The sequence below is a fragment of the Pollachius pollachius genome (assembly GCF_949987615.1).
Source record: "Pollachius pollachius genome assembly, chromosome: 8".
Taxonomy (NCBI): Eukaryota; Metazoa; Chordata; class Actinopteri; order Gadiformes; family Gadidae; genus Pollachius; species Pollachius pollachius.
Genome location: NC_136941.1, coordinates 2,074,042 through 2,100,608, shown reverse-complemented (window position 1 = coordinate 2,100,608; position 26,567 = coordinate 2,074,042). Strand labels below are relative to the sequence as shown.

Here is a 26,567-nt window from a genome sequence, read left to right as displayed (position 1 = left end):
CCTCTGGTGGCGCCCTTAATTAATTAAATTATATGAAACAAGCAAAATAAAACATGTTTACCAAACATGTTCCCAAATGGAACGGACAAGGGAAGGGACAGGCGATTAATTGATAGCGTGCATTGAAACTCTCAATGTAGTACGCACTCTCTCCCCCCGCTCGGAAGTCTTGTTTGGGGCCCCCAAATTCCTTGAAACGGCCCTGCATACAGTGGGTTGTTCTGGGCTAGGATGTTTGCCTTGTCAATCTGACATCATGTTTGTGAACCTCATCATATTTTTTAAGACAGTAGTTTGCATTCAAAAAAATTAAAATATAGGCCTATTTCTAAACTTAGTACAACAACACTAACAAATTATAATATACAATCTTTTTTTTGACAAAAAATACTGCATTAACAGTAGGGCTAATTGATTTTTTAAATAAAAAATCATTAGGGCAATGTCCTGAAGAGTGGTTTAAAGTCAAATGAAAGTTGTAGGCCTCGGGAGACGCTCTTGTAAAATACAACCAAACATAGACCTGAAACCTCCAAATGCATTCTAGCCAGGATGGATTACATTTGGATTCCATGCACGCACATATATCGTTTTTTATATACTTATTTCTATATTAGATAAGCTATATAGGCTATATATGTTCGCTCATTGAATTTATTGTCCCATTGCCGTGAAAATAAGTGCTTAGTGAAACATACAAATAGAATATTACAGAATAACCTGCGGCGCAAATTGATGAATGGCGCGGCGCGAACAACCTCGTTCACGCGGAGTCGCTCGAGTTGAAATATTTGAACTTTTCCGCGAATTTTGCTTGATGCTAGGCCTTGACAGCCAATCAGCGTTCCCTCCCTGAAGCGAGTGAACCGCAACATGAAGAAGAAAGGGATTCGTTGCTGTTTGCGGACTCCCGGAGTTCTATATCTATATAACATTATAATATAATATAGCATCGCGATATCATCAAAATAAAACATAATATCACGGCCAAAATCTGTGTGCGCCTCCGGATGATGTTATGAGTCTACGGTCCACGCAGACAGGGCGCTAGGAGGCGGGGTGTGCAGAGATATCTTTAGTTCAGCACGCCTCCCCCCACAGCGCAGACACGGCAGAGGTAGGCAAGGGGAAGGCTTCACTTTATTGGACTTTCACTTCTCATTCGAGGGACACTTGACACATTTCCAAGACTGCTATGACGTCTCGCAGGTAAGACGGATCGCTCTTTATACGCTCCCAGCTGTGTTAGTCCGTGCGGGCGGTGTGCGTTGGAGCCGATCCGATCCCGGCTGTGACTGTCTCTGACCCGTTCCGAAGCGTCCCTTCACCCACTGAACTTACTTGACTGGCTGTCATTGGTGTCTTTTTATTGCGTGCATTTTGTTATGTATCAGTTTAAAAGTGTGCAGGGGGATTCCGAAGTCTAGTTTTAGAACTCCATGTTCGGTTGCAAGTTGCAGCGTTTTAGTTGCACTTCAAACTCAACAATCCCCTCTCTCTCTCTCCCTCTCTCCCCCCCCCCCCTCTCTCTCTCTCTCCCTCTCTCTCTCTCTCTCTCTCTCTCTCTCTCTCTCTCCCTCTCTCTCGTATTGACGTAAAGATTTCTTTATATTCAGATCCACTTGCTTCCCGCTCTGCCACAACAACTCATGTATTTCTGCCACGTCAGGAGTAAAGTCCTTTATAAAGTAATTTCTTTGCAAAACGCTGTCAAACCCTTATTCTAGATTTAAAAGCATAAATATTTGTATGTTCTTTTCATCTACTAACAAAATTGCATTGCTATATTGTTAGAAATCATTTGTAACAGTTAGGTATGACTGCTGTTTCATTGCTATCACCAGTGCTGTAATATTGATCTTGCATAACTAATGAAATACATCTTTAGATATCTCTATTTCAGTATCAGCTCGGGATGTATTTAATGCCAGGAGCTGCATTGGTGACTATTTGGTGATGTACATTATTTAGAAGTTCACTTGTAAGATTACAGTCAGGGATAAAAGCCAGAAGAGAGTAAAAGGGATTTTAAGTCCATATTGTTGTTTTCTATCAAAAGCACTTTTTTGCACTTTATCTTGGCCAGGACTCCCTGCAAGACGAGATATTATATCTCAATGGGACCTTCCTGCATAAATTAAGGTCAAATATGTGTACATCAAGGCAAAGTGTCTCTCTTTAACGGCAGTAGTTTGTATTGCTGCAGATGGGGTGAATGAAGTTATGACGTTTTTTTCCCCTAGAATGTTTTAGGAGTCAGAACCTCCCAGCTCAGCGTGTTAGGAGCGTGTTACTCCGTGTGTCAGGAGTAACACACGGGTCGCGATGAGGGTGGAAACGGCACGGCTCATCGTACAGCGTTTGACGTGTGAATATTGGCGGTTATGTTATCGTTCCGTAAAATATTACTTAACTCCACTGTTGGCCAGTTTAAAGAGTGCGTTGTTTTTTTTGATTGGAAGATCGGTTTTTAGTACAGAGGTGAGCGCAGACCCAACCCCTCAATCACTCTGTTCCCCCCCCTCCCATATAGGGTCCGTGCCCCAGCGCTACGCTCAGAGGTCCAGCCAACAGACCAACAGCGTTGGGTTATCCTCTGGTTTCCCCGTTTGAATGACGTGTTGTTTGTCGTTAGTGTTGGTGTGTGAGGCTGGCCGGACTTTCGTTTTATTTAGGGACCAGGAAATACAGACCCATGTTCTGGGTCTTTATTATGCGTTAATTGACGCCAATATATAACCCTTTACTTAATGTGTTGTTCAATATGCACACAAGCAGCCTACGCATGTTCTTATTATGTGTGAATATTCTTGGGCTTGTTTGTTAGTTTTCATGATCGACACCGTGGAAATACATGTTCTCCATGTTTTATTCTGCATATTTTACAGCACTTTGATGTTCTCTCTCCAACTGAAGAAAGTGAGGACCTAGAGATTCCCCAGGACAGAGGCGAGCCTCCAACTTTGACCATTTAAAGTGCGCCTCAACAGTTGTGTCTGGCGATAGTGATCCCCAGACACACGCCGTCAAGACGTAAACAAAACTTTTTTTTAAAGTTGTTTTACTTTCTTCTTCCTCTGACCGGCACTTCCACAGACAAAAGGGGGTTGCTCAGACGTCGAGTCTGACAGTCAGTCATGCGCTCATTCGTGGCGTACTTCCTGAGTTCAGGGGGGTAACCGTCCCGGACAACAATGACCTCGGTGCCATCACACGCTTCCACCCACTCGCTGCCATTGTTGCCCTCGTCGGTTGGCCATGGAGTCAGGCCCGTATTAACACAATGTGGTGCCCCCCTGGGCACTATACCTCAAAGACCCCAACTCAATTCTGACAGATTGGGGAGGGGGAGTGATTGTGATGGTCATCTTGATTGATTTATTATTGTTATTTTTGTGTAATTAATATTCATAAACGAGTCATGTATGGTCTTTCAACAATTTCAAGTGAATAATATAACAATTTCCGGAAAATATTTTTAAAGCTTGTTTCATGTGGTGCCCCCCCCACTGGTAGTCAATGGTTGGTGCCCCCGGGCACGGGTCCACATGCCCTTATGGATAATCCGGCCCTGCATGGAGTTGAACGCACCCCTTTCGACAGGGCGTTCCGTTAGAGAAGCACAGTTAACACACACACACACACACACACACACAGGATATGAACTGACAGGGGGTGATGAAGATGTTTTGGGCCACATGATGCTACCTGGTGTTGCTTCACGAGCTAGCAGCGCCGCTTTGTAAAGCAGACGCTAGTGTTAGCTATCTTTAAAGGGGTGCTGGGGGGGGGGGGGGGAGGGGGTATGGGGGGCTCTGTTCTTCCGCCTGTTTTACGGAGACATCGTCTGTGACTGAAGGGGTTGGACCGCCGGTCGGGAGACGGTGAGTCAGGCTGGCTGGATAAGCGGACAGGAAGCCGTCCCCATGTGGGAGAGGGAGATAGCGGCACGGCCGACGTTTCCAGGAATGCTCGGAGACACCGTTTGTTTGGGGCTCAGGACTCATTTGTCCGGCCCTTGTTTCTATTTTTATTATTGATTTTTCTTTACTAATGTTATGGCAAGGAATGGTGATGCGTCGTCATAGCAACTTAAGTGAACCGGTTAGGGGAGGGAGAACGTTCCCCGAGCTTAGGGCCAAATGTCCTCAAATTGTCTGAATGCACTTTAACACACAATCTAACTACCTGTAGTTGGATGACTAATCCTTGGCTGGAAGGCCATAGGTTTCCACACCCCCGTGGCTGGTACCTTACTGCTAAGGTCATGCACTAAAGAAGAGCCAATGTTCCGTCATCCAGTCCCCAACAAGTTATTCATCTGAAAACACTGCTAAGAACGAGAACAATCTAACAACTCACTCCTCAAATCAGTATCCAAATCCCGTTTTACTAATACTTTCCCCTCCAAATACACAGAGTACGGTCGCCCCACCTCTCCAAGTAAAGCTGAAGGAGTACTCAGTCCAGGAAATGCTATTCCTCCTCCAAATCTCCACCTGGGACCGTAAACCCGTCCAAAGGCAGAGGCAACATAGCTGAGACAAAGACGTGTGAGAATGTTTTTAAAAGAGGAAATTCCACCGCATTTTACAGTAAAGAGGAGTCAGGCATAAACACAAGTGTTGGAAATATGATTCATTTTAATTGTTAGCGGTCAGAAATAAATGGTATTTGAAGCGTTCAAGGTTAGAAACAAAGAAATAGATGGTATTTTTTGTGTGGAAGGTGTTTAAAGCGTTGGTGATAGATGTTTCTTGAACTCAAAATACGGAAACATTGGGTTATAGAAACATACCTAAGTGACACAGCGACAATAGAGAAACAGCATGACCTTAAATAACAAGAGGTCTATGAAACTGATTTGGTGAATCAGTGTGTAGGTCCGTAGGTCCGATTCTAAAGCATGAAAATGCTGTTTCTTAACTGGCATTAGCCTGATGTTGGGGTGAACAGGAAGTGGGTGGGGTAAGCAGGCGTAGACATGTATACAAAGAGAAGGTATTGGCCTTTGGATCGTACCTCAACGTCGACGCCGCATTGGAGAGGCAAAGACTCTACACAGTAACCGGTGTAGTAAACGTGAGCTGCCTTATTTCTGGATAAAATTGACTTTTACATTTACAATTCGCTACTGATTTCAATTATCCATTTTAATTCAAGAGTTTAGGATCTAAGTTAGGAGTTAAACAATTAAATATGTATTTTATGATATATTTTCTATAGGCCTATAGGATAAAATATCATAATATGAATATTTATAATGTAATTTAAAATGGAAATCGTTGGAAAAATGTAAACACTCTGATCCAGAAAAACAGCAGTTCCTGGGTTTCCTTTTATCGGCAATAGGTCGAGCAGTCACTGTGGGGTCTATGTAAGTATGTCTATGAAGGCAGGTGACATTGCTACCATCTCTGTTCTCATTGGTGGTTTATCCCCAATGGGGAAATATGACTCACAGAGATGTAGTTTAATAATAGCCATAATAATAGGTCTTGGAATCACGGTCCATAGAATCATGGTTTATTTTTGTCATTGTTCTGTACTTTTATAAGAGATGCAATATACTGTAAATGGGGACCAAGTTTTTAACTGAATTTGGATTCCTAAACTGTTTAATCCCCATTAAAGGGGTCCTTGATTTAAAATCAAATTGATGTGATACATGCAGGACTCCTCAGTTCTGGAGAGATCAATAATTTCAGGGTATTATTCATTTATTGTTAACAAATAAAACGCATTTCATAATTAACATGTTATATGAGTTCTGAGATAATTGCAAACAAATGTCACGTTTAGATAAACCCCTGAATTTACCAGCAGATTCTCACTATGCTGCATATCTGACTTAAAGCGTAAAACATTTGTAACGCCAATTTCGCCGCTAGATGACTTCCCGGCAAACCAGAATGAGCAATAATGAATGCTAGAGTTACAGCTTAATGGAGTTAAGGCACTTTGCAATCTGTTACCCAATCAAGGCTTCCTGGGTAAAAGCAGGCTTTGTTCTGTAAACAGCCTGCATTAGAAGCTGTTTATTCACTCATAGAGTTGGCATACACCCGACACTATCAGTCAACACTGAGTCTGAATCAGCATTTCAGTTCTCTGATAATGAAACACGTTTTGTGTAGAGCATTACAGCGCAAAGCAGGTGGACGTAATTTCAAACAAAACAGTTTTTCAACAAGGTGAAAGACTTGCGTCATGTCTCTTCTAACTTATATTTCTGTATTGTCTCTGAAAGAAATGATCCAAAGTGAAATCAGACCAACTTCCAGCCCTGCAGTTAATTTCTGTTAAAAAAACACAATCCCTCCGAGTTAGCATTTTATACACGACCTAGCGCCCCTCTGAACTCCATTTTGTTCCATTGCCCCGACGCCATCGTGGAGCATCCAAACAGTGTGTGTGTGTGGGGGGGGGGGGGGGGGGGGGGGGGGGGGGGTTGGTGGGCTGGCCAGCATGCCCCCCACGTGCAGGGCACGGCTGGGCTATAAATACCTGCAGCACTGGCTAAATCCTCCCTCCAGGGCCTGCCTGTGCCTGGTATAGCTCTGCCCAGTATAGCGCCTACCACCGCGTTGGTAAAGTAAACCGCTTTAATGTCAACGTGTTTGGTCGGCGCGCTCTTTAAATAGCCCCTGACCCGCGGCTGTATCAAACCCCCCCCCCCCATTCCGTTGCCACCGGTTATGTAAAGGCATGGATCTGTGGGCTGTCCTGTTGGGTTTGTTTCGCAGGCTGAGGACAGGGACTTGCGCGTGGCCGCCTGTCCGCTGCTATGGCGACAGCAGGCTCACCTCTGGACCAGCTGTTTCTGCTTTGAACATCTGGGGCTCCTCATCCGGAGGAGGAGAGGGGGGGGGGGGGGGGTTTGTGGCTCGAGGGAACCCGACCTGGACCGATCTCCGTCTCTCTCGCTCTCCGTCTCTCTCTTTATCTATCTCCTTTGTCTCTCTGTTTTGGAAGCTCCCGATGCCTTTCCCTCCTGCTCTTTATCCCTCTCTATCTATCTCCTGTTTCGCTGTCTTTAGTTCCCCCCCCTCTACCTATCCCTGACTCTCTCTCTGTCTCCCCCCCCCCCCCCCCCCCCCCCCATTCCGGATTCACTCTATCTATCAAGCTATCGACCCATCTTTCTCTCTCTTTTTCTATCCCTCGCTCTTCCTCTCTCATTCCCGTCCACTCTTCCACTCCGCTTTCATTCTCCCTCCTCTCTTCCCCTCTCTCTCTCTCTCACTCCCCCCTCTCTCTGTGTCTCTCTACCCTGGCTGTGATTGGCCGAGCTGTGGAGGCTGGAGGTTGTCCTGGAGAGAGAGAGAGTCCTATTCCTGGAGCGTCCTGAGTCACCGGGCTGCACTGGAGATGAGTGCTGAGTGTTGAGGTTGGAGGAGGGGTGGCGGGTTGCTGGTAGTCAGGCTGAGAGGGGTGGAGGGGAGGAGGGGGGAGACAGGAGGCCGTAGGTCTATAAAAGGGGTGGACATATCATTACTGGATGTGGTGCAACCAGCAACTCAGACCAAGCACTGCGTCCACGTGCAGAAGGTCTCCACGAGGAAAGTGTAGACACAGGAACGTCAAACTGCAGGATATCAGGGAGCATGTGTGGTAAAGAAGTGGGCCAGGCCAGGGCAGCCTAGCGGTTGTGGTGTTTGACTCCCAGCTGAAAGGTTCTGGGTTCAGACTCGACAGTCCACAGCCTGTTCCTCCTAGCTCCCTAATCACACGTATCTAAAACAACTCCCTGTATGAGGCTTAGGACAAAGACGTCTGTTAATTGACTAAATACTGGCATGAGTCAGTTCCTGTTGTTTAATGGACCCTCTCTCCTCAAAGCACGTTGGTCAATGTGTCGCCACGTGCAAATCAACGATGCAGAGGTTTTTCTCTGACATGCATTCCCGTCACAATCATTCATAGATCGACCAGTAGCTGCATATGTTCCCCGTACACCCCCCCCCCCCCCCCCCCCCCCCCCCCAAGACCCTGCTCGGTCCTGAAGTCTGCAGCACAGTGTTGGTCCTGGCCTGGAGCCGGATGGGGTTGCTAAACCCGGCGAAATTACAGACCGGGATCAAGCTTCTGCCACTGGCGGTTAGTTACCAATGCTACAGGCTGCTGGTGGTTACCATGGTTACCGTGCGTCAGGCTACAGTCGGTTAGCATGCCAAAGGCTATGGGCGGTTAACACGCTACTAGTGGTTTGCAGGCAACATGTGGTTAGCATGCTACATGCTACTGGGGGTTAGCATGCTTCAGGCTACAAGTGGTTAGCATACTTGATGCTACTGGTGGTTAGCATGCTACAGGCTACAAGTGGTTAGCATACTGGATGCAACTGGGGGTCAACATTCTAAAGGCTACAAGTGGTTAGCATGCTAGATGCTACGGGGGTTAGCATTCTACAGCCTGCAGGTGGTTAGAATGCTAGATACTACTGGGAGTTAACATTCTAAAGGCTACAAGTGTTTGGCAAATTAGACAGGCTACAGTCGGTTAGCATGCCAAAGGCTATGGGCGGTTAACACGCTACTAGTGGTTTGCAGGCAACATGTGGTTAGCATGCTACATGCTACTGGGGGTTAGCATGCTTCAGGCTACAAGTGGTTAGCATACTTGATGCTACTGGTGGTTAGCATGCTACAGGCTACAAGTGGTTAGCATACTGGATGCAACTGGGGGTCAACATTCTAAAAGCTACAAGTGGTTAGCATGCTAGATGCTACGGGGGTTAGCATTCTACAGCCTGCAGGTGGTTAGAATGCTAGATACTACTGGGAGTTAACATTCTAAAGGCTACAAGTGTTTGGCAAATTAGATGCTACTGGGGGTTAGCATGCTACAGCCTGCAGGTGGTTAGCATGCTAGATGCTACGGGCGGTTAGCATGCTAAAGGATACAGGTGGTTAGCATGCAACATGATACAGCAAGGTCTTCAGAGAGGACCTGTTTCACCCGGAGACAGGTGTAGACACTGAGGCTAATCATTAAACGATGTGGCACACAGAGAGGGAAAGAGAACACACGCACACACACACACACACACACACACACACACACACACACAGATTGTGCAACACGTTAGAGTAGGGCTGGTCCAGGAGGTCAGTGATATCTGTTGTAGGTTTGGTTCTGAATAAATGTCAATAATTGAGTTGTACCCATGGCCTGAGACTGCCAGGCCGTTAAGAGGTCTCAGCGCGAGGATAGACTAGCGCTAAGCTAACTCTTCTGTCATCATTTTCCGCACCACTGACAGCTGGGAAATCCAGCAAGCGTTTTTTTCTGCAGTGGCATAGCCACCACTAATGACCTAATAGCATGTTGCTAAATTGGCTGGATGGGGGGGGGGGGAGTTAGCGTGGCTGGGGCTAAGTGTTAGCCAGGGTAACTACAGTACAGTGTAGTATTATGTGCAGTAATCTGCATAAACCTCCACACAGTTGAGAGAGAGAGAGTCAAGCTCGCTCATCCAAATCCCAGATTAAAGCCCATTGCTTGGCCTCGTTCTCCCTTCCCCAACCTGCTGTATCTCTTTCTCTCTCTCTCACCCCAACCTACTGTCTCTCTGTCTCTCTCTCTCTTTCTCCCAACCTGCTGTATCCCTACCCCTATCTCTCTCCCCAACCTTCACTCTCTCTCTCTCTCTCTCTGTCACCCTCTTACCCTCTCTTATTCTTTCATTCTCTCTCTTCATCTGTATTCCTAGCCCTTTGGAGAGAGAGAAACATTAAATGTATATTTATCTATATATCTAGATCTATATATATGTGTGTGTGTGTGTGAGTGAACTTTCGTGCGAGTGTGTGTGTGAGTGCGCGCACGCGTGTCAGCAGGTGTTACTGTTTAATGTCTGTCAAGGGTAGTTTATTTTCGTTTTAAAGGAAATAGTAAGCATTACTTTCTAGGAAATGCTAACATTAGTGTACAGTTAGTCAGCCCCACTTGTCCACCACCACTTCCTCTGTGTGTGTGTGTGTGTGTGTGTGTGTGTGTGTGTGTGTGTGTGTGTGTGTGTGTGTGTGTGTGTGCACTCGCTTTGCAATACCACCCATCTGTCAGCGCAGATATTTATTGCGTGTGGGGTTTTGTGATAACCAAGCACTGGTGTAGCGTTGCCCTCAGCCTAGCCCGATGCTTGTGTTTTTTGTCCAAACCTAGCACTGGTTTAGCCCAGCCTAGTGCTTTTGTCGGCTATAATTATAATAACTTAGTGATGGTTTATCCTAGCCGAGCACTTATGTGTGCTAGGATTCGGTAATAGCCTAGTGCTGGTTTAGCCTAGCCTAGCTTTGTGGTTCATGTGGTTTTCTGGTTCAGGAGAGCATGGTTGGCTCTAGGGCTGCTCGATTATGGAAAATATTGTCAATATTGAAATCACGATTATTCAAACGATTATTTTGAGTTTGAAAACATGATGTATTTATTCAGCATGTCTCTCCCAAAAAACACTTTGTAACTGAGAACTTTGAAATTTCACCTTGAAAAAATACACAAAATGGTCTAAAAGAAAATGTTCCAATCTAAAATAATTAACAGATATATATCCAGCTGCACTTTCTATAAAACATGTTTCTAAAAAAAAATAGAAAATAGAAAAATCGATTATATTAGTTTTGTGATCGTTTGATGTTAAAATCAATTTCTTAATTCCTCCACCCTCCTGAACGCTTTTCAGTCTAGGCAGGTGAATCCTGCTTTTGGTTTATGTTATGCATTTTAAAAATCTGATTGGGCCGTTGAGTATGTCCGTTTGCTGTAGTCCTATGGAGAAATAGCAGGGCATCCTATGACATTAATGCTATTTTTACCAATTGCTATATTTTATATGATTGCTATTCACCTGCTGTGGCCATGTAAACATTTGTTTGCCATGGCAACCACTGTTGTTACATACAGTATCTGCCAACTGCCCAGGTGCACACTCAACATGGTGTCTACTGCAGAAATAAAATGTATGTGTGTCTGTATGAACTTGTAGCTTTAACTGATGTCGTATAAAACGATGTTAGCATACGGTTAACATGGATAACACTGCTGTTTTAAGACTAAATATAAATCTTGGCGAAAATGTCTAGAAATTGTATTTTTGATTAAATTGCCCGACGCTGACCTCTCGCCGCTAGCTTTCATATTAATCTTCTGGTCGTAGTAGTGTTGGCGTGTGTCGGGAGGTTGTCACAATCTGTCAGTCTGGTTTATCCACCGGATGAGCAAATACCCAGCAGTGAATGCAGCTAATCTGGTGTCCAGTGCTTACTGACACATATAAATATTAAAGTCCTTTTCTACCCCATTTAAGGCTCAAAGGGCTAATCCCTGATCAGGGCTAGTGCCAGGTGGAGCCGCGCACAGCGTTGGTAGTTAGGGAGTTTTCCTAGCTCAGCATGGCTAGCTAGGGGTTACTGCCAGCTAGGTACTGTTCCGTGGGGGAGTGTGCACATTCACTAGCCAAGGAGTCTGGCTAGCTAGCGAGTTTTACCAACTAGGATCTTTTACTAGCAAGGAAGCTGATTATTGTTGCTAGCTAGGGTAACGTGACCGGATTTCTGAATTGAAAAACAGGGACATTTGTAGTTTGGCAGTCGCTACATCAACAAACAACCTATTATTACCACGGTAAATGTAGTACTGTATTAAACAATTTTAGAAAAAAAGAGAAAGTCATTTTAAGAAATCGTGCATCAATGCTTACACAGACACACACAAACACACAGACACACACACAGACACACACACACACTTTCAATTTGACACCCGTGTTGCTGGCTGATGAGGCCCAGGCTGGCTCATGGGCGGTGAGTGGATTACGCGGCAGGGGCTTGCGGTAGTTACGGAGGTTTAACCCAATGATCCTCAGTTCACCGTGAGCTCCAGATCCCCTCCAGCTGCCAGACGAGCCTTCGTGCTCGACTCTAGTGGGCCCGATCACGCTCTCTCGGTAACCCCGCCCAGTGCCTTTCTATGAAACCACTTTGTGTTGAACATGAACCTTAGACTGGGTAGCCCCGCCTGTTCTGCCCGCGATTTGAATTCGCCCTGCAGATGGGTCCAGAGAAGCAATACATTTCTTTCTAGTTTCGATATGTTTGTTTGTGGGAGCCAATCACCAAGCTGGCTTTTCCCCCTGGCGCGCTATTGGCTGGTTTAACACAGGGACGACAGGGAAGCGACGGCAAGCAGCCAATTGCGTACAGAGTCAGGTGAACTAGGCCCGTTGATCGCGCCTCTTGTGCTGAAGAAAATGACAGCAGCCTCCCCAGACCAACGTGCCGCCTACGACGGAGCTTGGTCTGGCAATAGCCAGGCTACATGAACCTAGTTCACAAGAGTGTTCTTGGTGGCGATGGCATGCTACCGCATGTTTTTATGGCGTGACCTGTTGTTTGCGCCCTTCAAGAACTGAGCTTCGGTACCGAACTCTCGGTAGTACCTAGGTGTTTGGGCCGACACCTACTGAGTCCAGAGGGTCTGTCCCTCTTTAGCACGACCACGGGTTGATGAGTTTCATGGCTTCTTGGTTGAGCAAGGAGCTGCTCTGTTCCCTGGCCTGAGGTCTCTGAATAACCTTGCGTATGGTGCAAAAAAGGGAACTAACTAACGCTCTCCCTATGAAGCGGGCCCCTCTGGTGGTGCGTCTGCAGCAGGTGGGACATGTGTCGCACATGTCCCACCCGAAATTCTTATTTTTGGGGGGGAGTTGGGAGGGAGTTGAGAGTTTTCGAGTTGGGAGGGCTACTAGGTCGAAACCCACCACTGAAAACTGCCATTGAGCGTTCTTCAATACAATGGCTAAGCTGCAGTTAGCCACGACGAGCTCAGCCGAGACCGACGCTAGTGTTGCTAGGCTAGCTCTCTAAGCCATTGGCAAAAGGGACGGGCGAGATTTGATCGTTGTTTTCACGGTACGATCTAACAGCTTTTTTGGTTTGTTTGTGACTTTGAATTCATTGTCCGGGTTACCTGACAAACATCTTCCAATGAAACCTAAACATGAATGAATTGCGTTACTATCAACGTTTTACATTCAGGGATGCTTTCATTCAGAGATACCTCCAGTGAGTTGAGCTCCACCTTGTTGATGAGCAGATACAGTGTTTAGGGCCTCTTGACTAGCGAGGTAGACCGCAGAGATTGCAAACTTCATTTCCAGTAAGACATTTGGGAAGGACCACTCTCTGTGTCCGGTGTCGTCCTTCCTCATTACCGTAGAGCAGTTAGTGTTCGTTGGTGTTTATCTGCTGGGGACTCGGAAAGCATATTATTGCAGATGCAAAGCATTAGGCTTCTAAGCCATTAGGCTTCAAGCAATACTACGCTCCACAGTAAAACCATTATAAATCATTATGACCCCTTTGATGTGTATCTGGCTGAAACTGATGCAATGTGTGGAAATGATCTTAGTTTTTGTTGTTCGAGCATCACTTTTTCTTCTCTCGTGGGACAAGGTGTTAAAGGTGCTGTAGGTAACATTCCAGAGCTATAATTTAAGTGCTATTTGTTGGAAATGTTAGGAAATTGCATGTTAACATTATCATGAGCAATTATTGGTTGTTTAGCCGCAGCTTTGTCTGACCAAATGTTGTAACAGGGTTAGCTCCCTGACCTCGGCTGTCAGTTTGCAGCCAGCCATTGGTCCATCCAGCTGCCCGTTCTGCCCTTAGACTCAAGACCAATCCACCTAATCACAGCTCATCCCAAACCATGACTTGTGGATGATTGGCCCAAACTGTGAAGGTTTCCCTCCAGGCTCTCTTGTGGGCCAGCAGAGAACATTCCAGCGTCACAATGGAAGGAAGATAAATAACTCCTCATTAATGGTTTCTCCTCCCCCCCCCGTGTCAACCTTCCAGGTGGTTCCATCCAAACATCACCGGTATCGAGGCAGAGCAGATGCTGCTGACGCGGGGCGTTCATGGGAGCTTCCTGGCCCGGCCCAGCAAAAGCAACCCTGGAGACTTCACCCTCTCCGTCAGGTGAGACCCCCCCCCCCCCCCCCGGGAGAGCGACAAGGCTCCTTCAACACAGCCCTGCCCAAGGCTACTAGCGGCCCTATTGAGAGCGTTAGCCGACGCCTTCATCGAAACAGTGAACAGTGAACTCAGACACATGAAGTGTGGCAGGGGTCTTGCAGCCGGAAGGTTGCTGGTTCGATCCCGGGCTCCTCCTCCTAGACGAGTTTCGTGGCGCCCCTGAGCAAGACACTTAACCCTAACTGCTCCTGGCGAGCTGGCTGTCGCCTTGCATGGTCGACTCTGCCGTTGGTGTGTCAATGTGTGCATTAACCGATGTAAGTCGCTTTGGATAAAAGCGTCTGCTAAGTGCCCTGACTGTAATTGTAATTGGGTTAACCCTGACTTCACCGTCACCGTCGTAGGCGTGTGAAAGTGTGTATGAATGGGTGAATGTGAAGCCGTTATTGTCAAGGAGCAGGTAGAGCCGATGGCATCCAGCAGACTGACCCTTCTCTCCGGCTCAGTGTTCCGGGCTGGTGGAACGGGAACATGGCCTGGAAGGTTTGAGGTCCATGGAGCTGGAGTGGCTATGGCCTGGACCCTGGAGCTCAACGCTACGGGCCAGAGTAGAGCATCAGTTCTCCATGTTAGGAGAGAGAGCTAAATGTCTTCCGTGGGTTAGAGAGAGAGAGAGAGAGAGAGAGAGAGAGAGAGCGACGAAAAAAAAAAAAGAAGGAGAAACAAGAAGAAGAGGGGAGGGATGGAGAGAGACTGATTGATGATTGATGAGATCGACCCTGCGACCTGCCCCTCTGGAGGCCAAAACAGATCCCAACATATATTATGGAGACTAAATGTAACATAATATATGAATGTGATTAAGTTATATTAAAGTTACATTACCAAATGTTAGATGGATACTCTACAGTGCTACGCCTATGTGTGTGTGTGTGTGTGTGTGTGTGTGTGTGTGTGTGTGTGTGTGTGTGTGTGTGTGTGTGTGTGTGTGTGTGTCCGGTCCAAAAGCATAAAAGCATATTGCTCTGCTGCTGAACTAGTGTGTGTGTGAGTGTTTTTGTGTCTGATAGCGAGAGAGAGAAAAGTGTGTCTTTGCCATTAATTAGGTATAATTATGAGAGAGAGAGAGAAATATCTAAACATTTAAACGGCTTTGGAAAAGCAATCAGACTCTCTTATAATTTGATCAAATTAATTTTTTCACGACCCACAAAATAAATTAAATGAAATTGTTCGAACAGAGCAAAGCACATGAGGTTTTAATATTTATTGTTATTGAAACTGAATCATTGCTTTCATTTTGACTGTCAAAGGCACAACGTTTTTAAAAGGTGCTATGCAGATGACGTCCATTGTGTGTGTGTGTGTGTGTGTGTGTGTGTGTGTGTGTGTGTGTGTGTGTGTGTGTGTGTGTGTGTGTGTGTGTGTGTGTGTGTTTGTGTGTGTGCTCGCCGTGTTTTGAGTGCACCACTACATCAGCACCCGTGGGTGAAATGAAACAGTGTTTTTCTTGTTGTCGCCCCCTCTGGTTAATAATAGATTGAACCTGGTCTGGTTGAGAGTGCTTTAAACTGGTTTAACCTGCAGGTCGTCCTTGATTTAGAACAGCTTTAGACTTTGATACACTAGCACAGCTGTGTTCAACAACACCTCTTGTCTCTCGCTCTCTGTCTGTCTGTTTGTTTGACGGTCTCTCTCTGTTGCGCTCTTTCTGGCTCTTTTTCTCTCTTTCTTTTCCCTTGTGTTTGTTTGTGTGTATGTGTATGTGTGCGTCTTTCTCTTTGTCTATCTGTCACTGTCTCTCTGGCTTTCTCTATCCTTCCATCTGTCTCTTTCGCTCTCTCTCTCTTGGTCTGCCCTTTCTTTTGCTTTCTCAGTTTCTCTCTGTATCTCTCTCTCCCTCTGTCTCTGTATTTAGCTCTCTCTATATCTAACTATCTGTCTTTCTCTCGGTATGTCTCTGTTGCTCTTTCTTCCCCTCTCCGGGACTATTTGATAAGTGGTCTATTGTTTCACAAACATCTGCACTGTTCTGAGGCAGCAGTCGACAGTTTGTCGCACAGTAACTTCCTTGTTCCGTGGATTCTTACGGAAGTTCATCCAAGGCCCCTGTCTCCTATGTGATCACTAATGCTTTGCTATTTTCTGTTAGCTATCATAGCACACCAAGATAAACCATGAGCATTTTAAATTATTGAAAAGAAAGTTATGTGACAAACATAAACTTCTGTGTGTGTGTGTGTGTGTGTGTGTGTGTGTGTGTGTGTGTGTGTGTGTGTGTGTGTGTGTTTGTGTCACAGGGGGTTGGGGGGGGGGGTGCTAGTGTATGCAGGAAATCAAAGTAAGTTTGCAAATGCAGACTTTTCATATCTGCTCAAGAGCGCGCATGTCTTATGACGGGTATGTGTGCATGAATGTTTCGCATTTAATTGTGCAGAAGACGCTTTTATTATAAAGAGACTTGCAGTATATTCAGATACAGTAGAGCAGGTAGAGGATAGACAGTATAGAGACAGGTCATTAAGGAGCAGTTAGTGGTTAGACAGTACAGAGACAGGTCATTAAGGAGCAGGTTGGGATTAGCACATCTTGCTTTAAATCCTAAATTACCCGTCGTTTTTTGTAATCTCATCAAAGACCACGGGAAATAAATGCTTAATGGCTCTGATGTTATCTTCTTGGCTTTTGTATTGCTTGAGCTGTACAGAAAAAAAAAAAAATATATATTATATATAACACAAGACATCACAATCAATGTCACCTTCTTCACTCTTTTAATCCATTTCCTTCATCTTGAATAACAATATGTAACATATGAAACAATCTCCCTATGGGATCAGTTATGCCATCCACAGTCTCCCTCGACCCTTGACCCTTGACACTTGACCCTTGACCCTTGACCCCCGCCCTGCCCCGCCTCCAGGAGGGACGATGAGGTCACCCACATCAAGATCCAGAACTCGGGGGACTACTACGACCTGTACGGCGGGGAGAAGTTCGCCACGCTGGCGGAGCTGGTGCAGTACTACACAGAGCAGCAGGATCTGCTGCGGGAGAGGAACGGGCAGGTCATTCAGCTCAAGTACCCGCTCAACTGCAGAGACCCCACCACAGAGAGGTGGGCGGAGCCGGGGCGCACGGAGCAGGAACACACACACACACACAGGGACTCACAGAGACACGCATACACACACGTATGTACACACACAGGGACACGTTTATACACACGTGTATACACACACAGAGACACATATATACACACGTATACACACACACGGGGACCGACAGAGACACGCATATCGGTCCCTCCAGAAAAACGCGATTATGCGATCGCATAATTCAACGCATAATCAGCCAAAATCAGCATTTTTTCAAATATGCCGCACTTTCACCGCATAAATTGCCGATTTCCACCCAAAATATGCGGGGCTTGCATGATTTCATAATCCCCGCATTTTCGTTGCAAAAAAGTCACATAAATCTTAGCAGAAAGTTGAAAAATGTTGCGTTTACTTCACACAAGAGCAGCCATTTCCCCCTGACGCCATGGGAACGTTATGAAGTGACGTAATCACGCGACGTGAACGTCATCGAAAAGCTGCATTTTTTGCAAGTTCCCGCAATTTTTGCAAGTTCCCGCAATTTCATCGCATAGAATTGCATAAATATGCCGCATATTTCATCGCATTTTTTAAGAAAACGTGCCGCATAATCAAGGATTTTTGGCCGCAACAATCAAAAAAAAACGCCGCATTTTTCTGGAGGGACTGGCATATACACACGTACATACACACACAGGGACTGACAGTTACGCATATACTCACGTATGTACGCACACAGGGACTCACAGAGACGCATATATACACACGTATATACACACACACAGGGACACGCAGCGACACGCATATACACACGGATATACCCACACAGAGACATATCCACACAAAAAGATTTATACATTTATATAGACACACATACACATCTACACACTTATATATACACGCAGAGACCCACAGAGACACGCATTGGACACTTATATACACACACACACAGACACACAGTGACACATATAAACACGTGCATATACCGTATTTCCCGCACTATAACGCGCACCGGATTATAAGGCGCACCTTCAATGAATGACCTATTTTAGAACTTTTTTCATAAATAGGGCGCACCGGATTATAAGGCGCATAGCATAGAAGATACTGTCAGTGTGATACTGTGAGATACTGGGACTGTGAGTAAGCGCAGTAAAATGCTGTGTGCACTGACTACGATAGCCGTAATGCTGCAAGCGGTGTGGCTTTATCTTAGTCGTAGTGAAACATTTTATTATTATTATTAAATTGTTTCTATTGGTTTTTCATACTGAAACATTTTGACAGAGCGCCGTTTACAACCAGTATGGATCAACCAATTAACCAATTGATCCATATATAAGGCGCTCCGGATTATAAGGCGCACTGTCGTTTTTTGAGAAAATTACCGGCTTTTAAGTGCGCCTTATAGTGCGGAAAATACGGTACTCACTTATTTACACACAGACATCCACACGCTTATATACACACAAAAAGATACAACATTTATTTAGACACACATACACGTTTACACACAAATATATACACTCACAGAGACACGCATGTACACATCTACACACTTATATACACAAAAAGAGACAAGATTTACATAGACACACATATACACAGCTACAGACGTATATACACACGTTCATACACACAAACATAAAGACACACGCACACATGCACACAGAAAAACACACACACAAGCAGACTTGCTTAGCGTCTTAGTGGTAGCTTTGGCTTATAGACAGCAGATATGACCCAGTTAGCCTCGAGGGTTAGCCGACTATGAGGAGAGGAGAGGGGAATGAGTTAGCATCGGACCACTGTGCATGGTGTCTCGCTAACGGCCAACAGGCACACTACACAAGGGACCACCAGACAATGGTTCACACACTGACAAACACACAAACAGACACTCTCACACTCACAATCCCACAAACGCACGCACACACATACACACACGCAATCCAAACACACGCACACGCAGTCTCAGACACAGTCCAAACGCACACTCACACACACACACACACACACACACAATTACAACAATCCAAACACACGCACACACAAAATATAAACACGCACACTCTCCTCCCACTTACACATGCACAGGGCAGCACACGCATGTGCAGTGCATTAAAACACACCCTGATCCAAAACTGGCCCCTCATATAAACACTTACGTAGCAACAAGCTGCCTTCACAGCTACTCCGGGAGGCATCGTGTTTGTGCCAGAATGCAAACATCCTACCGCTGACGACAGAATGTGTACACAGGCTGGAGCTCGACAGAGCCTGCACGCATCACACACAGCTACACACAGCTGGAAATGGAACACACACCGCTACAATTAGGGCATTTAGCAGACGTTTTTATCCGAAGCGACTTACATCGGTTAATACACACATTGACGGCAGAGTCGACCATGCAAGGCGACAGCCAGCTCGTCAGGAGCGGTTAGGGTTAAGTGTCTCGCTCAGGGACACATCGACACTCAGCTAGGAGGAGCTGGGGATCGAACTAGCGACCTTTCGGTTACAAGGCAACTGCTCTACCTCCTGAGCTAAGCCGACACAGCTACGCACCCTTGGAACAGGGGGACTGGCACGGTGCATTTGGAACACACACAGCTACACACACAACTTTGGAAAGAAAGACGAAGAGGATGCATGCAAGACATACATACAGACAGACGGACAGACGCGTGCTATAGATACACGCACGCACGTGCTATACAAACATACATGCATGCATACATACATACATACATACATACATACATACATACATACATGCATACATACATACATGCATACATACATACATACATACATACATACATACATACATACATACATACATACACTCATAATCGTACATACCTACTTACTTACTTGATTGCATACACACACACACACACACACACACACACACACAGACAGACTTTTGCATTGGTAAAACTTTCTCACTAGTAGTCTCTTGCCAAACTGATGTTGTTATTTTTGGACCCCATTTTTTCTTTCAGAGAGAAAAAGGTTTGCATGAATTAAATTAAACATGCAACAAAAGGCCCTTTTGTAATTTAATGTGTTTTGATTTAATTTCATCAGTCACACTATGCTGTGTCTAGTTGGATCAGTTTATAATTAATTATTGGAAAATGTTAATTTAATTATGTGTTGAAAATGTATTTACATATTTGTATCAACATAGACTAATTTAGTCTTTGTTTGTTTCAGGTCTTTTCACAATTGTAGACGTGTGTATTTTAGGCAATCACTTACTTCAGTTATCTCTCTCCCTCCCTCCCCCTCTCCCCCCCACCCTCTCCCCCCCTTTCCCCCTCTCCCCTCCCTCCCCCCCCTCCCCAGGTGGTACCACGGCCACCTGTCGGGGCGGGACGCGGAGAAGCTGCTCCTGGAGAAGGGCCGCGTGGGGAGCTTCCTGGTGAGGGAGAGCCAGAGCAAGCCGGGCGACTTCGTGCTCTCGGTGCTGACCAACGAGGAGAAGCAGGAGAACCTGGACCGCCGGACCAAGGTCACGCACGTCATGATCCGCTTCCAGGTGCTCGCTGCCGCCGCCGCCCGCACGCGCTCGTTCACACTTGTTTTAAGGGCTGATCATGGTTCCACGTCGACGCAACGCAAGGGGGTTTGCGGACCCATTACGTCCTTGCGCTACCCTCCATTCGTCCAAAGCAAGGGCCTGACGTGTGCCTCCCAAAAATGTTAACCTTGCTGCTGCGTCGCCCGACGCAGAGCCATGACAGGTTCACGACTGCGTCCAAGCGTCTGCATGGTCATTGCGTTGCGTCGACGTGGAACCATAATCAGCCCTTTGGTGCTAGGAGTGGTAAGCCGCGCTGATGCGCCCACAACGCCAGAGCTTAGTCGCAACAGGTGTCAGTTGGCGGCTAGCTCAGCGCTCTGGCTTGTTAATAACGTTGACTTGGTTCTATTGATAATATGAATACTTCTACTGGAACTAACAATAGCCGAGCGAGTAACCGATTGAAAACCAATATTAATGTTATTAATATATTAAGATACTGAGATTGTTACTGGCTGGGTGTGTACACTGTCTGGGGTCAGCCCTATGTTCCCACAGAGCAATGATCCCACAGCCCTATGTTCCCACATTAATAAGATTACTCTCAAACCTAGGCCCTATGTTCCCACAGTTCCCATATTTCTAAGATTTTTCCCTGGGTTAGGGTTAGGGTTAGGGTTAGGGTTAGAGATGGAATGATGGAATGAAGCTAAAAGCTTTTTTCCATCTGTAGTCCATTGCGACTGGATAATAGGTTGGGTGTAATTGGCTACCAAAATGGGAGAAAGATAAAATCTGATACAAATTTAAGAGAAAAGAAATGTGGGAACGTAGGCACGTCCCCACTGTCTACCTTAAGCCTATGGACATCTTTTATATGTATAATAAATGTGACCGGACAGTAGGACATTGAGCCTGCCTCGGCCTCAAGTTCAACTCGTAGTGGTGGATGCTAGCTTGTGTTGCTAGCTCAGTAGCGTGTGTTGCTAACGGCGGTGTCCCCCCAGGACGGGAAGTACGACGTGGGGGGCGGGGAGCGCTTTGACACGCTAGCCGACCTGGTGGACCACTACAAGAAGAACCCCATGGTGGAGAAGAGCGGCATCGTGGTTCACCTCAAACAGGTTAGCTCTTTACTGCTTCACCCACTCTCAATGCTAACCACTACAGCTACACCCACTCTTAACACTAACAAATACAGTTACACCAACTCTTAAGACTAATAAATACAGTTACACCCACTCTTAACACTAACAAATACAGTTACACCCACTCTTAAGACTAATAAATACAGTTACACCCACTCTTAAGACTAATAAATACAGTTACACCCACTCTTAACACTAACAAATACAGTTACACCCACTCTTAAGACTAATAAATACAGTTACACCCACTCTTAACACTAAAAAATACAGTTAAACCCACTCTTAAGACTAATAAATACAGTTACGGCCACTCTTAAGACTAATAAATACAGTTACAGCCGCTCTTAATACTAGTAAATGCAGTTACACCCACTTTTAAGACAAATAAATACAGTTACAGCCGCTCTTAATACTAGTAAATGCAGTTACACCCACTCTTAAGACTAATAAATACAGTTACAGCCACTCTTAATACTAGTAAATGCAGTTACACCCACTCTTGAGACTAATAAATACAGTTACACCCACTCTTTACACTAATAAATACAGTTACACCCACTCTTAACACTTACTGTGTCAACTACTAACCCTACTACTATAATAACCGACAGAGCTAGCATTCAACCGCTACATCTACTCTTGCTAACAAACTGTTGACTGTTAAAGTGCTTGTTTAGCCTAGCGTCAACGATTTACGAGGCAGGGAAGACACTGCAGCTCAGAGGTAAACATCTCAGAGCGTGCGAAGGAGATCTCGAAAAAGGTGTGAAAAAAACAAGCAGACTCGAGGAAAGATCTTAACTTTAGATCTTTGCTGTAGATTCTAGATGTTTTATTCTATAGCATTAGAGTCAATGGTAAACATTAAAAATGCTGACATCTATTGCTTATATTATCTTTTAACAGTATCTGTGATGTAACAGGCCAATTCTTGGATTGTCCAAGGCATAAAGAGCAAATCCATCCTAAATTGGCGTTCGTGCGCTTGGTCGTATTTTAGAAGATGTACTATATCTGAAGCTTGCCCCCAATAAAGCGCTGGGCGATCTGACATCTATAAACTATAACTTTAACGTTAACCAAGTTAATCATAAGACAAAGAATGGGTAGTGGTAAAAAAAACAAAAAAACTCAGTTAACCGTCTCAAACTGAAGTTATCGCATGCAAACCCCGCTAAACACATCTCTTCTGCGAGCGGCAGGTGAGCACTGAGGCAACGCCCCCCCTGAGCTGTGAAGCTGTCCCTGCGGTATCTTCCACTGAACCACAAGTCTTCCTGTTTACCAGTATATTTCTCTCGGTGTCAAGGCCTCACAACTAGGCCACAACCACAGACCCAGAGGGGGGGATCTCTCACTCCTTTAAGTGAGAGATCCTGCTGTACCTTGGTGGGGGTGTGGTCGGTGAAGTAAAAGATTGTTGATGCCATGGTATAGGTTGGCCTACTGGGCCCCAATTCCATCAGCAGCATCAAACGTAACTTAAAAACATAAAGCTTTATTTAAACTGCCGACGGATAGGAAGGAAATTAATGATTTGCGTTCGTTGAGTAGAAATAGCTAACCCAAGTACAGCAGAGGAATTTATTTGGGTTTGGTACAGCCGACTATTAATATACGACCAATTATTAACACTAACTTCAACAGATGCTTCGTGTTTCACCAGAAAATGTATTGTAGAGGTGTATCTTTCTGGTTCCCCTATCACTGTGAGGGCATCTCTCACCCAGTCCACTAAAACCCGTGCGTCCTAGTGCATCTTCCTGCTGTTTCTAATGTCTGCTCCCCGACCACCACAGCCCTTCAACGCCACGAGGATTATCGCCGCCAACATCGAGAACCGGGTACGAGAGCTCAACAAGGTGGCGGACAACTCGGAGAAACCCAAACAGGGCTTCTGGGAGGAGTTTGAGGTACGTCCACACACTGTCCGTCGCACCAGCGTCTTGGCTATTTAATTGTGTTATGAATTGTGTTTTGAAGTCAAATTGTCTTCTGGAGTTGACTAGGGGCGGCATGTGGCTCAGGAAGTAGAGCAGGCTGGTAAGCGGAAGGTTGCTAGTTCGATCCCCGGCTCCTCCTAGCTGAGTATGGAGGCGTTCCTGATCCTGACTGCTCCCGACGAGCTGGCCGTCGCCTTGCATGGCTGACACCGCCGTCGGTGTGTGCATGAATGGGTGAATGTTGGGCAACATTGTAAAGCGACTGACCACTGGTTAAAAAAAGTGCTATAGAAATGCAGTCAATTTAACATTTTCTAGTTTTGAAGAAATCACGTGTTGGAACCATTTTTGGTTCCACTTAATTTGAATCCGTTGAGGAAAGGATTTGGATCTTTTGAAGTATGCATTGAGATGAATTGATAAAGGTGAAGTTTGATGCAGATTTTCCCCTACTGATGGTAACACACTGACGATGGGCTGTCCTTCCAAACCTCTCCTGAATGTTTACCTCCTCAGCGTACACTTGGGGCCAAGCCAGTAGATATTGTGGTTGCAGTGCTAGTAGTTCATAGTGGGGGCCATTGTGTGTGTTGAATGTGTTCCGTGGGGGTTGATGGGGGATTATTGCTCATCGGTTTGCCGCCTCTTCCTGTTGACTTTTGTGCATGATGTAGCAGGAGGAAGGGACAAGGGTGGACCGGCTGGGGGGGTGGTGTGAGGGAGGATGGAGGAGAGAGGGAGGGGTGAGGAGGGGGGAGGGAGGAGGAGGGAGGGAGGAGGGGGAGGAGGAGGAAAGGTGCGGAATGATGGAGGAGAGAGGGAGGGGTGAGGAGTATCGAGGGAGGGGGGAGGTGGGGGGAGCAAGGATGGAGAAGAGAGGGAGGAGGAGAGAAGATCAAGAAGCACTGCTGATTTGACAGTGAGCAAGCTCGCCTAATCTCCATGGGACTCGTAGGTGGCATTTGATTTGACACCATCGCAAAATCCTGGAGGGCCTTGACATTGTTTAAGTAGGGGTGCAGCTGGAGCTGCGGTATGGGTTGATGTTCTTTTTTTTTGTTTCTGTCGCCCCTGGTTCTGTGTTGATGTTCTCGTTGCCCCAGGTTCTGCGTTGATGTTCTCGTTGCCCCAGGTTCTGCGTTGATGTTCTCGTTGCCCCAGGTTCTGTGTTGATGTTCTCGTTGCCCCCGGTTCTCCGTTGATGTTCTCGTTGCCCCAGGTTCTGTGTTGATGATCTCGTTCCCCAGGTTCTGTGTTGATGTTCTTGGTGCACAGGTTCTGCGTTGATGTTCTCGAGCCCCAGGTTCTGCGTTGATGTTCTCGTTGCCCCAGGTTCTGTGTTGATGTTGTCGTTGCCCCCGGTTCTCCGTTGATGTTCTCGTTGCCCCAGGTTCTGTGTTGATGATCTCGTTCCCCAGGTTCTGTGTTGATGATCTCGTTCCCCAGGTTCTGCGTTGATGTTCTCGTTCCCCAGGTTCTGTGTTGATGATCTCGTTCCCCAGGTTCTGTGTTGATGTTCTCGTTGCCCAGGTTCTGCGTTGATGTTCTCGTTGCCCCAGGTTCTGTGTTGATGTTCTCGTTGCCCAGGTTCTGTGTTGATGTTCTCGTTGCCCAGGTTCTGTGTTGATGTTCTCGTTGCCCAGGTTCTGTGTTGATGTTCTCGTTGCCCAGGTTCTGTGTTGATGTTCTCGTTCCCCAGGTTCTTTGTTGATGTTCTCGTTGCCCAGGTTCTGTGTTGATGTTCTCGTTGCCCCCGGTTCTGTGTTGATGTTCTCGTTGCCCCCGGTTCTGCGTTGATGTTCTCGTTGCCCAGGTTCTGTGTTGATGTTCTCGTTGCCCCCGGTTCTGCGTTGATGTTCTCGTTGCCCAGGTTCTGTGTTGATGTTCTTCTCGATGTTCTCTAGGTTCTGCAGCAGCAAGAGTGCAAGCTGCTGTACCCCAGGAAGGAGGGCCAGCGGGCGGAGAACAAGATCAAGAACCGATACAAGAACATCCTCCCCTGTGAGCACCGCACCTGCCACTTCCTGTTTCCATTTTCCTGTCTCCTACTTCCTGTGGAAATGAGAGTGGCATGCAAACGTAGAAGTACCGTCTTTGATGTAATGGGGGATGTTTGTGTGTGTGTATGTGTGTGTGTGTGCACGTGTGCGCGTGTGCGCGTGTGCGTGTAGTTGACACCACCCGCGTGGAGCTCAGAGAAGTCGACCCAGCGGTTGCTGGTTCTGACTACATCAACGCCAACTACATCCGCGTGAGTTCCTCCATCCCACAACGCTAACCGCTAACGGCTAACCGCTAATGGCTAACTGCCATGCAGCTGCAGACACGACGTTAACAACAACCCTTAGCAACAAGTCACACGTGTTGAGATGAGATGTTCCTTAACCAGCAGGCCAAACATACAGCTCTCTGTAAAGTATATGCTAATTACAAAGCTCTCATCTTTCTAGATGCTCAACGCTATAATGAGTCACATGAGTCACTCAGTAAATTCGAAGTCATTCAAGTGGGGTTGTTGTCGCTGTTTCACTAAAAGGCAACCGCACTAAAACAGTCCCCAATGTGTTCAGAAGGGCCTTCGGTCAAAAACGTTTGCACTTCACAAACACATTACCGTGCACGTTTTATTGCATGCTTTTATAACAGGGGTCATTAGAACGTGTAGATTTGCTTGTCTGTCTGTCTTTTCTGACGGTCTGTTTGAGGGAGTAGTCTGATAGTCCGATCCGCACCGTACCACCCCCCTCCCCGGCAGTCCGCCCCGCTCTGACCCTGAGTCCGCTTCCAGAGCTTCCGGGAGGAGGGCCGTTCCGGGGAGGAGGGCAAAGTGTTCATCGCCACGCAGGGCTGCCTGCAAATCA

General features: G+C 46.2%; 1 protein-coding gene across 3 annotated transcripts in view; it reads left to right on the top strand.

Annotated features, from left to right (window-relative positions):
* Positions 1 to 1,106: 1,106 nt before the first annotated feature.
* The window catches only part of ptpn11b (protein tyrosine phosphatase non-receptor type 11b), a 35,141-nt gene continuing 9,680 nt past the window's right edge, over positions 1,107 to 26,567 (top strand). Inside the window, exons 1-9 of one of the 3 annotated variants that reach the window (XM_079741782.1) lie at positions 1,107 to 1,209; positions 13,860 to 13,982; positions 16,903 to 17,097; positions 20,438 to 20,630; positions 21,623 to 21,739; positions 23,563 to 23,676; positions 25,611 to 25,707; positions 25,878 to 25,957; positions 26,495 to 26,567. The exon at positions 26,495 to 26,567 is cut by the window's right edge and continues 83 nt beyond it. In XM_079741782.1, the coding sequence (XP_079597908.1) occupies positions 1,196 to 1,209; positions 13,860 to 13,982; positions 16,903 to 17,097; positions 20,438 to 20,630; positions 21,623 to 21,739; positions 23,563 to 23,676; positions 25,611 to 25,707; positions 25,878 to 25,957; positions 26,495 to 26,567 (1,006 nt within the window). In that variant the 5' untranslated portion in view covers positions 1,107 to 1,195. Of the gene's footprint in view, positions 1,210 to 3,853; positions 3,885 to 13,859; positions 13,983 to 16,902; positions 17,098 to 20,437; positions 20,631 to 21,622; positions 21,740 to 23,562; positions 23,677 to 25,610; positions 25,708 to 25,877; positions 25,958 to 26,494 lie in introns of those variants that run through there. The other 2 variants (XM_079741783.1, XM_079741784.1) reach the window with 2 other exon arrangements.